At 34.9% G+C, this 12,980-nt stretch overlaps 1 protein-coding gene across 2 annotated transcripts in view; it reads right to left on the reverse strand.

Annotated features, from left to right (window-relative positions):
• Cltc (clathrin heavy chain) overlaps positions 1 to 12,980 on the reverse strand; it is a 65,120-nt gene that overhangs the window by 22,021 nt on the left and 30,119 nt on the right. For both annotated transcript variants that reach the window (XM_015495389.1, XM_048792056.1), the window contains exons 7-14: positions 12,674 to 12,871; positions 10,708 to 10,908; positions 8,077 to 8,229; positions 7,324 to 7,446; positions 6,347 to 6,484; positions 5,974 to 6,138; positions 5,678 to 5,858; positions 3,536 to 3,699 (exon numbers count right to left, since the gene is read on the reverse strand). In XM_015495389.1, the coding sequence (XP_015350875.1) occupies positions 3,536 to 3,699; positions 5,678 to 5,858; positions 5,974 to 6,138; positions 6,347 to 6,484; positions 7,324 to 7,446; positions 8,077 to 8,229; positions 10,708 to 10,908; positions 12,674 to 12,871 (1,323 nt within the window). The remainder of the gene's footprint in view (positions 1 to 3,535; positions 3,700 to 5,677; positions 5,859 to 5,973; positions 6,139 to 6,346; positions 6,485 to 7,323; positions 7,447 to 8,076; positions 8,230 to 10,707; positions 10,909 to 12,673; positions 12,872 to 12,980) is intronic.

Raw genomic sequence — 12,980 nt, forward strand, 5'->3', positions numbered from 1 at the left:
GAGAGAGAGAGAGAGAGAGAGAGAGAGAGAGAGAGAGAGAGAGAGAGATAGAGAGATAGAGAGATTGATTTCTGTGGCAAAGACAAGTAACTGTATTCCAAAAGAAAATTTAAGATTGAAAAAAAATAGATGAGAAATAGGATATTTTCCAATTGCCTAAATCTGCCTATGATTTAATTCATGGAAGTAATATCATTTTTTATATTTATTTTTTAGTTATAGATGGACACATATCTTTATTTTATTTTTATGTGGTGCTGAGGATCGAACTCGGTGCCTCACGCCTGCTAGGCGAGCGCTCTACCTCTGAGCCACAATCCCAGCCCCTGGAAGTAATATTATTGATATTCAAAATTATCTACTAAATGGTTAATCTCCATTGATAGTGATCAATGATTTTAAGATCAAAATAAAAATTATATAAATATATCCAGATTCTTAAACATGAATTTGTTCAATTAACAAATATTTACTGAGTAGCTATATATCAAACTCTGTTCTAGGCACTGCAGACATAGCATAAACAATGAAAGCAGAGTTGTTTCCTCAAGGGAATTACATTCTAGTAAGAAGAGAATATTTCACATGGCAGGCATTATAATGAAAAACAGATCAAAGAGTAGACTTTGAGCATAAAAGCAAATGTCTTGAGGCAGAAAAGCATTGTGGAGGTTCAAAACCAGGAGACAAAGAATGGTAGAAAATAAATCAAAGGTAGCAAGGAGCAGACAATGAGTCTAAAGAACAGCTCCATGCTTTCTGCAAGAGAGCTACAGTTCCATAAATTTAGGATGTGAGTCAAATGATGGTAATGACTGTCTGGTCCTGCTCATAAGGTGTTTTAACCTTGCAGGGTAGGGGTGAGGTTGGCGGGGAGCAGTTTGCTAGGGATCCAACCCAGGGCCTTGCACATGCCAGGCAAGTGCTCTACCAATGACTTAGAGCCCCAATTCTCATAGGATACATTGAAGGAGAGGTTATATTCTACCAGTCTCTGTATTCTTCGAGGCTAACACATAATTTACATCCAAATATTTAAGATTAAGTTTAGAGAATTATTTTTCTAATGATAACAGAATGTTTACATACAACACCAATTGTCAGATGCTTACATGATTTCCTCTGTAGCTGGTACCTCCAACATTAAGTTAATAGTAACAATGAGACATACCATAGCTATATACAACAGATCAATAAAGAGAAGTGAATAAAGGGTCTAGAGTTCATTCTCATTAATGGGGTAAAGCTGAATACAATAGTAGCATTGAGCTACCATCTCCATTTATTTAAACTTAAAAAATACTAGATTCACTTCTAATTCAGCTAGATAAAAATTCTTTCAAGGAAGAACAAAAAATGAAATAAACTCACCCAATAGATAGGAATAACACTGTAGGCTGACCACATCTTATTTCCAAGGCCCAACAACATAGTTTATTAATAATGATTATCACTATAAACATCTAGAGTAGGTACTTGAAAAATTACAGCTTATGGGTGAACAGCTAGACACACTCTGAATGAAGAAAGCTTAATTAAACAAAATCTGAAACAGGTCAGAATGGTTCAAAGGTTCATAATTCACATTTAGTCCCCCTACTATATCAGGCCGACACCAAATTCACAATTGTGGATGGGGAATCCTGATTTAATTAGATCCCATGGGCCAAGCAACCCAAAATTGCCCCATCCCAGTTTGTTTGTTTGTTTGTTTGATTTCCTTTTATTTTGAGATGAGGTCTTATAGTGTTGCCTTTAACTCTTGTGAGTGGCCTTTAACTCACAATTCTTTAGCCTTGATTTCACAATTCTCCTGTTCTCAGCCTCCCAAGTAGCTGGGATTACAGGTCCATACCATTCCAGGCCAGAGCATTTCTTTATTTCTTTTTTTTCTTATGGTAATGGGGCCTGAATCCAAAGGCACTCTACCAGTGAGCTACATTTCTCCAGTCTTTTTTATTTTTAGGCAGGGTCTCACTAAATTTCCCAATCCTCCTGCTTCAGCTTCCAGTGTAACTGATTATAGGCTCAGGTGGCTCTGCCAAGTTCCAAAGCATTTCTTTTGAAGTTCAAGAACGTAAAAACTAGCCAGGCAACTGAGCCTGTAATCCCATCCCAGCATCTTGGGAGGCTGAGGCAGAAGGATCATGAATTCAAAGCCAGCCTCAGCAAAAAGTGAGGTGCTAAGCAACTCAGACTCTGTCTCTAAATAAAGTACAAAATAGGGCTGGGGATGTGGCTCTGTGGTTAAGGCCTTTGGGTTAAATCCAGGGGGGGGGGAGGGAGAGGGAGAGAAAGAGAATGTAAAAACTAAAAATGGTAATAGTTAATTTAGTTCTGCTTGAATATATATGATAACTCAAATATTAAGAGACTAAAGAAATTAAAATTGAAGCATTAAAAGCAGAGAGCTACATTTTAAAAAAGAAGAAATCATGTAAGCAACTGGTAGTGCTTTCTTTTTTTTTTAACAACAACAAAATAAACAGTAATGATACTCAAAAAAAAGGAAGTAAGCCTCTTCTTACAAACAGGTGTTAGGGTGTACAAATCAAGAATCAAGCACTAAAATCTTTCTTGTGGAGTATTTTTTTTTTCTTTTTTGAAACTAGAAAATTTGGGTTCAAACATATCATACTTGCCAGATTCCCTGTAAAATTCATGATGGCCAAGAAACCATAACACTATAAAGCTACATACTGCCAAATTTAAAACTTTACATCCCCCACAAAGTAACTGATAGCTTTTAGCATTTGTTTTATACCTAAGTTAAATATTAAACAAAATTGACTGCCCTTAGATGTGTTCTAAAGAGTTAATGCAGTGAGTTTTTACATTTCTGTGAGTGAATTCATGTGTCACAAAGCTGAGCTTTCTTGGTTTGATCTTACCTTTGATTTATTAATTACATGATTAATATTGTATTTTCCAGAGTCAGGCAGATTTGAAGCTAGAAATAAACAGATTTTTTTTATATACAAATAGAGGCTCCTCAAAATGACACCAAGAGCAAGCTGGTTTTAATATTGAAAAGAAACCTAAATGATTTTCTAAAATGACATTGAAAGTAATCAACCACTTTTTAAAAATTTTCTTCCAAAAATTAAAAATGAAAAAGAAAAAAAGGAAATGTTCTTTTTTTTTTTTTTTAATTTTTTTTTTTTTTAATATTTATTTTTTAGTTTTTGGCGGACACAACATCTTTGTTTGTATGTGGTGCTGAGGATCGAACCCGGGCCGCACGCATGCCAGGCGAGCGCGCTACCGCTTGAGCCACATCCCCAGCCCGGAAATGTTCTTTGAGACAATGCTTTTTTAAAAAAATTTTCAACAGATGGTCACTCACTAATTTCCTTCCCTATTTCAAAGAAACCACAGAGCATTAGGGCTTAGAAAATAACCCAGCACATATTTTGACAATGCTAAGAATTTCACATTTAGAGGAAAGAAGAATTTTAAAGCCATGACCAAAATCCTGTAGAAATGCTGATCTTCAAAACAACCACAAGACACATTACTCAAAAAAACCACTTACCTTGAGAAAATTCTTGACTCTCTCAGGATCATAGCAGTTGCTTTCTCTGCAGATTCTTTCAACTTCTTTGATCTGCCCAGTCTTGCAAGCGGCCTGAATATATTTAAAGTGCACATCTGGGTCCTGACTAAAGTTAACAATAGATCCCAGAAAATAAAACAGACCTTGAAGAGACAAATAATTGAAATTAAGCACAGAAGCATTTTTGAGAATGACAGAACTAAAAAACATTTTAGCTATTAAAAAAATAATGTACTTGAGAGAGAAGGATCACACATTCCAAGCCAGCCTGACGTTAGAAGGAATTTTCAAAATGAAGAACTAAATGAGTAGGGATATAGCTTATTTGTAGAGTGCTTACCTAGCATGTGTGAAGCCCTGGGTTGAATCCTTAGTACCATAAAAAATAAAGCTCTGAACATTGTTATGCTAAATACTCAACTATAAATCCATTGCTTAAAAAGCTCAATAAGGGGCTGGGGATGTGGCTCAAGCGGTAGCGTGCTCGCCTGGCATGCGTGCGGCCCGGGTTCGATCCTCAGCACCACACACCAACAAAGATGTTGTGTCCGCCGAAAACTAAAAAATAAATATTAAAAAAATTCTCTCTCTCTCATCTCATCTCATCTCTCCCTCTTTTAAAAAAAAAAAAAAAAAAACTCAATAAGGTCAGGTACAGTGACTCTTGCCTGAAACCTCAGCAATTTGGAGGCTGAGGAAGGAGGACCATAAATTCAAAGCCTCAGCAACTTAGCAAGACACTATTTCAAAATGAAAAATAAAAAGGACTGGGGATGTGGCTCAGTGGTAAAGCATCCTTGGGTTCAATCCCCAGTACTAAAATAAACCCAAAAAAGGGGGAAAAAATTTAGTAAGAATACTAATAATCCAGTAACCAGTTTGATAAAATGGAACAGCATTTTAATCCCTGCAGAAAATTCCACCCATATTTTAATATTGATTGATTGATTGATTGTTCCCAGGGGAACTTTACCACTAAGCTGTATTCCCAGTCCTTTTTATTTTTTATTGAGACAGTCTTACTAAGTTGCTGAGACTGGCCTCAAACTTGTGATACTCTTCCCTCAGACTGTGGCATCACTGGGATTACAGGTGTGTGCCACCATGTCCAGTCAATGTTTCTTAATAGTTTACAAATATATTAGGGGCAGCTACTCATTATCAAACCAATTATATCCATATGGGAAGTTTTGAATGAAGTGTTATATACCAAGTGTTTTTCCATATGCAGTTAACAAAAAAATACAAAAGTAGTTTGAAAAGAATTTAATTCAGTGCTGTCCATAAAAACTTTCTACAATGACAAATAAAGCTGTCCAGTGTCCAACGTGGTAGCCACTAAAACCATGTGGCCAATGAGCATAGCTAGAGTGACGAACGAACTAAAGTTTATTTTATGTTAATGACAAAATTTAAATAGCCATATGTGGCTACAGGCTAATGTACCAAGAGTAAATTAGTACATATTAAACATACAGAAACTGAGATAGCAAAGAAAACTCTTACCCTTTCTGTCTAGAGCACTAATACTAGAAAGAGGGCAGAGAATAGGCTAACTGGAGACCAGAATTTAGCTAATGAACCAAGAACCACCTAACAGTTATTACACTAATACTATACAGCACTAGTTATCATCTAGGGGTTACCTGGCTTGTCACAACTGGTGCAGTCGATAGTACTGGCATCTAGTGGGTAGAAGCCAAGGATGTTCCCACATACAAAGGACAGCCCCCACAAAACAAAGAATGTCTACAGTACTAAAGATTAAGAAGTCTTGCTGTGTAGTAGCAAGTCACAAAATGTCCTTGGCTAGAATCACTTGCTATTATGAGAATCAGACAAATAAGCATGAAATAATAGTATAAATAATCATTAGTATTTTCATTTTATCCTGTTAGGACAAAGTCAATGTATACTTGTATCTTAAAATTCTGTCTTTAGTTCATCTATAAAGCATCCAGGCAGATAGTCTTGTACACTCCATAGGATCTGACATTTATTGAGAGAAATAAAAATTAAATAGTAAAATGTCCCATAAAATTAAGCATTTAGAAGGTGGCCTAATCATAAACATACCTCTTCCTGGCTATCTGAAGTGATTTTTAAGAAACTCCTACTTACCTTCAAAACTTTTGAAAGATTCAAAAAGTTCAATCAGAGATTGAGTTGATAGTTGTTCATGATACTTAGAAGCCACCTGAACACAGATCTGCAGATTCTGACGAATGTTAGCAGACAGCATGGCTCTGAGACATTCTAGAGAGTCTTCTACTGATAAGGACCCAAAGTAATTCACTAACCACTAGAAGACAAAATAAATGAATTAATAATGCTGAACCTCGAGGCAGTATGAAATTACTATGTTGTACTACAAACACATATTTAGCATACCAATTAACAGGTAAGAAATGAAATACCTCAGGGTTAAGAAGATGAGTATGAACAACTGCACGCTTTATATCATATAAATCAGTGAAGTGTTCTAATGCACGCTGCAGTAATCCAGCCTTTTCACAAAGCTGAGCGATATGAGCCCGATCATAATGTGTGAACATCTGATTCCCTAGAATAGCATCTGCAACCTATAAAACCAAACAGGATGAGTTCATTTTATCACCTCATTTATATCAGTAATTTCAACAGTGAACTGGTAAAATAAAGTACAAAAAAAATTAGCTGAATTTTCTTGAATAAGGACTTGGTACTTCACAGCTTCAAATAACAATTTATAAATCTCTGAATAATTACTAAAACAGTGTTGTAAACATCTAAATAGCATGAAGCACATACTTGAGGTGCATGCATAAGGTTCATCTCAAGCAACCGCGTCTGTAAAGGACCTTCAGATGGGCGATTATTCTTTAGAGCATCAAGTAAGAATGCAGTACATTGCTGGATTAGATTGTATTCCATGAAAACGTCCACAATCTACCAAACAAAAAAAAAAGACTTTAAGATACTATTGACAAAACATGAATGAAACTAAGCACAATCTTAGTTTGACAGTGCTGGGAATTGAACCCAGGGCCTTAGTCATGTGATCTAGCACTGAGCTACATCCCCAGTCCATCATCTCTTTTTTATGTATAAAATCTCACAGAACAAAAACCATATTAAAACCATATTTAAGTCAAGTATGGTGGTGCATGCCTGTAATCCCAGGAGCTCATTCTCAGCCACTTAGCAAGACCCCATCTCAAATTAAAAACTTAATATTATTTAGCAATATAACATTACACTTTAAGAAAAAATTTTGTCCTCTCCTCTCTGCTCTTCAAAAAAATAAAAGAAAGAATAAATAAATAAAATCTACCCTTTGGAGACTCAGTTACTTTTAGTTTTTTGTTTTTTTTTAATCCATGAAATATTTCAAAATATATAATAGCAGAATATAATCAAACTAATGAATTTAAAATTTTTATAAACTTCAAAAACATACAAGAGTACATACAATATGCAGAACTCACTTGCACTTTCTACATGCCTCACTTCTTTCCCTGCTGACCAGTGGCAGCCACTCACCTGTTTTATCATATACTAAATATGAGTATATCTCTGAATAAGTGGTACTTGTTTTGTATGTTTTAAAACCATATAAATTGAATCAGAGTGTTTATTCTTCTCCAATTTTGTTTTATTAAGATACTTAATTAAGTTTAAGATACACAAACTGAAAATTTAGCCCATTTTCTACAAAGTTGTGTAAGTCAGATTCCCCCCTCACTCTCCATCTCAGTCAACTACAGAATATATTTGAATGCCATTACCTGTGTGATATCAGCAAGAGGCTCTTCATCCTGAACTAACATTTGAGCAAACTGCTGTCCCTGATCTGGACTGATACGCATTACATTTCTCAGCAGAAAAATCCAATCTGGAGTATATCCAACCTAAAAAGGGACAAAGAGTTAAACCCTGCTGCCAAGTTTCATTTTTATAGCATTTAAAGGCATTTTCTTTTTCTTTTTTTAATATTTTTTTTAGTTGCAGATGGACACAATATTTTTATTATTATTCTTTTTTTATTTGTTTATTTTTACATGGTGCTGGGACCAAACCCAGAGCCTCAGGCATGCGAGGCAAGCGCTCTACCACTGAGCTACAACCCCAGCCCCTTAAAGGCATTTTCTACAACAAAATCTTGCTAACTATTAGTGAAAGCACAAATTCATTTATAACTTACAATGCTCAATTAAACTTTGGTTTTGACATATCTGAATAACTATAAATTTAATAATTGATTTATCCATTTTCAACAAATGACCATTGCAACATTTGTTCTGACATGTTAAACATACTCCTCTTATCCTAAATTCTTACAAGCCATGCAAGAGTAATTATCTCCATTTTCTCACATTTTCAGTTAGTGTAAATTCTACATATCAGACTTCAGATAGGATTTTTATACATTCCCAAGTAATTAAAAATTTAAGGAAATTCACCATTGAAGTAACAGAATATAGGCTGATTTCTCTTAATAATTTCAAGAATTTATGCTGAAAATGTTTCATTGAACTCACTTTTTTAGCATACAAAACAATCTTCTGAACTTGACCTGTTTCTGCAAAGCACTGAATGACTTTATTTGGGACATTAGCCCTTAGGTACACACTAAGTGCCAATGTAGGGTCCACAGATTTTACAAGATCACCCAGTTCTTCGGAACATTCCAGCTGTCCAAAGGAAAAAGATATTGGTTAGTGATCAATGAGCTGTTTTATAAATGAACAGTTGATACTATTTCCCTATATAAATAATTAATGATAGACTTAATTACTCGATTTCCTAGAATTATTATAAATATGCAGGGATTATGGCTGATAACACTCTTGATATTACATTCACAGCAATGTCTTAGAAATACTGCCCATCAAACTTCACACTTAATAACAACTACCTTGTTAGGAGTGTAAGTACTTTACTTTCAACAGAACCTTACACCTGCTAAGAATATTAGGATAATTAGATTATGTGGCCTCAATTTTTTTAAAAAATGATGCAACTTTTTTTTAAAAAATAATTATTTTAGTTGTTGATAAACCTTTATTTATTTATATGTTGTGCTGAGAATTGAACCCAGTACCTCACATATGCTGCAGTGCTGGTGATAGAACCCAGGGCCTACTATATGCTAGGCAAACATTCTCTCATTGAACTATATCCCAGCCCAATAATATAACTTTTAATGTAATGTCAACTAAAGTATAACCTATGTCTGAAGGACCTAAATTCCATCACATTCTTGAATTTAGGATTAAAATTGTGCTGGGTGCAGTGGTGCACACCTGTAATACCAGCAACTCAGGACACTGAGGCAGGAGGATTGCCAAGTTCAAAGCCAACCTCATCAACTTTAATGAGACCCTGTCTCAGAATAAAAAATAAAAAGGGCTGACTATGTAGCTCAGTGGTAAAACAACTCTGGGTTAAATCCTTAATACCAAAAAAGGAGACTTAAAGTTGCAAGGCAAGACACTAATTTTACAAGGTCAAAGAGATAAAAATTTAGAATTTTTAGGTGACATACAGGCAGATACCCATCTATAATTCAAACTTTCTTAGCTGCCCAATCTAGAAATCAGATTCCTAAAAGTTTTGTTTTATATGCAAGTTGATTTTCTACTTTTAATGATAACTTCAGAGGCTAGCTCTCATAACCAAATGTTTTGCTGAAAATTAGAATGCCTATGAGAGCCTATATCCTCCTATGAGAGCCTATATCCTTTTCCTTTTTCTCTGGTACTGGGAATCAAACCCAGTGCTTTGAGCATGCTAGGCAAGTGCTTTATCACCAAGCTACATGCCCAGACCAGAGTCTGTACATCTTAACCGAACATGCTAACTAAAGAAGAGTTGACCAGTGCTCTCTTGGAATAAATGAATCCTGTGTGACTGTTCACAAAAAGAGTTAGTGACACCCAAACAGCTGTTACATAGGTCAACTCAGTTACCTTAGCTGTTCCCATTCTCCCTTATCTTAAACAATTAGGACGGACCTCAAATACTCGCTAGTGTGGCTAGTAACTATTCTTCAGCAGAGACTCCTGTCCAAGCATCCCAACTCTGAAGTACTATCCTCCAGTATCCTCTAAGATTGCCAGAAGCTGGGTCAAGAAACAAGGACTTAGAATTTAGTAATGTAAAATTACCACCAACATACACTAATGGTGAAAGGTATTAATTTTAAACTTATTTGAGTGTTTTGAACAGTGCTACCTTTACTTCTCTATAATGGTATAAAACATGGAATTTAATACTACAACTTGGTGCAGAAAGGCTTTTTGTATAGTGCTATGAAAAAAACTAATAGTAGTAACAGACTGCGTAAATTTGTGTGGTGTCTTACAAATAAGTAACCTGTAGTGGTTATCTGTTTCTCAGTCACTATTTCATGTAAGAAATAATGTGCTCTAAAAAACAGTATATTCACATGCTCTGTGTAATGAGAAATTAAGTACTGGATAGATCTAAAAGACAAAGACAAATCCCACAGAATCCTAAAGCCAGTTAATATTTTTTAAAAAGTTCCCATGTAAAACCAAGTTAAATATTTTTTCATGTAATACCAATTTACATTTCATGAAATCACTATCAAACAGTATCTCATTGCTAATCGGTTTGCTCTCTTATTAATATATGTATGATCTAGCACGTTATACAACAGTTTTTCTTTACATGTGTTTACCAGCAGCAAATATCACAATTTTGATGACACTCTGGAAGTTCTAAAAGAAAAGACAACTTGCATTGCTCGAATTACTGTGAATACAGTTGTTGAATGTAGGATAAAGAATATATTCCTATGTTCCAAAGAATTTCACATACATTAACAAATATGACTACATGCTGGAATAAGCATTTTGCCCTAAGCTTTTGTTAGAGCCAAAGAATTCCAGGTCAGTAATTTTAACTACCAAGCAAGAATCTTGAATTCTAATTATAAACCTAAACAAAGATATCTCACCTAAACATCCATAAAAATAGATTTTCAAAGGAAATAAATACATGCACTTTAAGCAATGTATTTTCTTATTCTATTTTAACAATAAATAATAAAGAGACATTTTGGTGTACAGCATAAACGATTTTAACTTGCTAACATTGTACTTAATTCAATCAAAGTAGAAATATGTCAATACAAATTAACATACCTTATCTTCTTTCAACCATTTCTCCAGAAGCTGTTTCCGACCTTGCTGAAGTACAGGTCTACATAACTCTAAGGATTCATATTTGTTTAACTGTCCCTGGTCCAAAAGGATTCCAAAGTACTGAAGTAGAGGAGAAGTCTGTCCTGGCTGAGCTGGGACACTCTGGAATCGCCGGATGGTGTCTGGAGTACGAAGTATTCCCTTTAAGAAGGAGAAATGTTACGGACACCTCAAAGTGGCTCAAATACCACACAATCAATCCTATCTCTCTCTCTCTCTCTCTTTTTTTTTTTTTGTTTATTTATATGTGGTACTGAGAATTGAACCCAGTGCCTCACACATGCCAGGCAAGTGTGCTGAGACACAGCCACAGCCCCCTATATATCGAGTCAATCTTAAAAGGCATGAGTTCATCAAAAAGCTAAGCACCAAAAAAAAACAAATAACCCAATCAATAAATGGGCCAAGGACCTGAACAGAAACTTCTCAGAAGGTGATATACAATCAATCAACAAATGTATGAAAAAATGTTCATCACTGCTAGCAATTAGATAAATGCAAATCAAAACTAAGATTTCATCTCACTCCAGTCAGAACAGCAGCTATTATGAATACAAACAACAATAAGTGTTGGCGAGGATGTGGGGAAAAAGGCACACTCATACACTGCTGGTGGGACTGTAAACTGGTGCAGCCAATATGGAAAGCAGTATGGAGATTTCTTGGAAAATTGGGAATAAAACCACCATTTGACCCAGCTAACCCTCTCCTTGGTCTATACCCAAAGGATATAAAAACAGCATACTACAGGGACACAGCCACATCAATGTTTACAGCAGCACAATTCACAATAGCTAAATTGTGGAACCAACCTAAATGCCCTTCAGTAGATGAATGGATAAAAAAAAATGTGGCATATACATACAATGGAATATTACTCAGCAAAAAAAGAGAATAAAATCATGACATTTGCAGGTAAATGGATGGAGTTAGAGAACACAATGCTACGTGAAGTTAGCCAATCCCAAAAAACCAAATGCTGAATGTTTTCTCTGATATAAGGAGGCTGATTCATAGTAGGGTAGGGAGGGGGATCAGGGGAGGAATAGACGAACTCTAGATAGGGCAGAGGGGTGGGAGGGGAAGGGAGGAAGCAGTGGGTTAAGAAATGATGGTGGAATGTGATGGACATTATTAACCAAAGCACATGAATGAAGTCACGAAATGGTGTGAATATACTTTGTATACAACCAGAGATATGAAAAATTGTGCTCTATATGTGTAATAAGAATTGTAATGCATTCTGCTATTATATATAATAAAAAATTAATTAAAAATACTCAAAAAGGCATGAGTTCATCTATTAAAACTAAATTTCAAATCTTTACCAACTGTTATAAAGATTACATCAATGTCTATCATACCTCTGGTTTGATGTTACAAAATTATTCGGAATCAGAAATATACTAACTTAATTATGACATTAATATATAAAAGAATAAGCATAATCATGAATTAGTTATAGTTATTAAATAAGCTCACATTAAAACAAGTACAAGTTTCATAATTTATACTAGTCAGGACGGTAACATCCAACATAAAGGTAGACTAGAATACATTCAGTCCAATTTCTGACTGCTCTACCTTCTAAAAATTAAAAAGAATCTGCTTAGGGCACAACTTTTAGGAATAAAATCAGCAGCTTCCATTTGAGTTCAAACAGTATTAAACATAAGTACTAAACATTATTACATCTATGTAAATCGTAACTGCCTAGATCTATAAATCCTTCTAACATGAGTTTTAAAACACTAATCAAATCTGGAGGCACTGACAATTAACTATTAAAAGAAAATGTAAACTGAAAGTAGTTTCTCTGTGTAAAGCTGATTCCTCTTCTAGCAATATTAAAAATAGGATATTTACTTTAACCCAATCATACAATTTCATTTTCATGACTATTTACCTTTGGTGCATTTGCAGCCACCTTTGCAGCCTCTGAGTAATTTCCCTGGGCAAAAAGAGCATTAAATTTCCGAGCAAAGAGTTCTTCAGCACCTGCTAAATTGTTACGTACAGCCATCCTCAAAGCCAAATCAGGATTTTGTAGGACATTGGTGATGTAAGGAATTATGTTTTCTTCTTCCACACACACCGACAGAACCTGCAATTCAATGAAAATGACTCTGAAGAAGCCTTGAATATAAATAAAACCTGGGGCTCACTGGGAGGAAATTTAAAGTATATTCCTTTTAATTTTATGTTTAAAATTT

This window comes from Marmota marmota, unplaced genomic scaffold (genome assembly GCF_001458135.2).
Source record: "Marmota marmota marmota unplaced genomic scaffold, marMar, whole genome shotgun sequence".
Taxonomy (NCBI): Eukaryota; Metazoa; Chordata; class Mammalia; order Rodentia; family Sciuridae; genus Marmota; species Marmota marmota.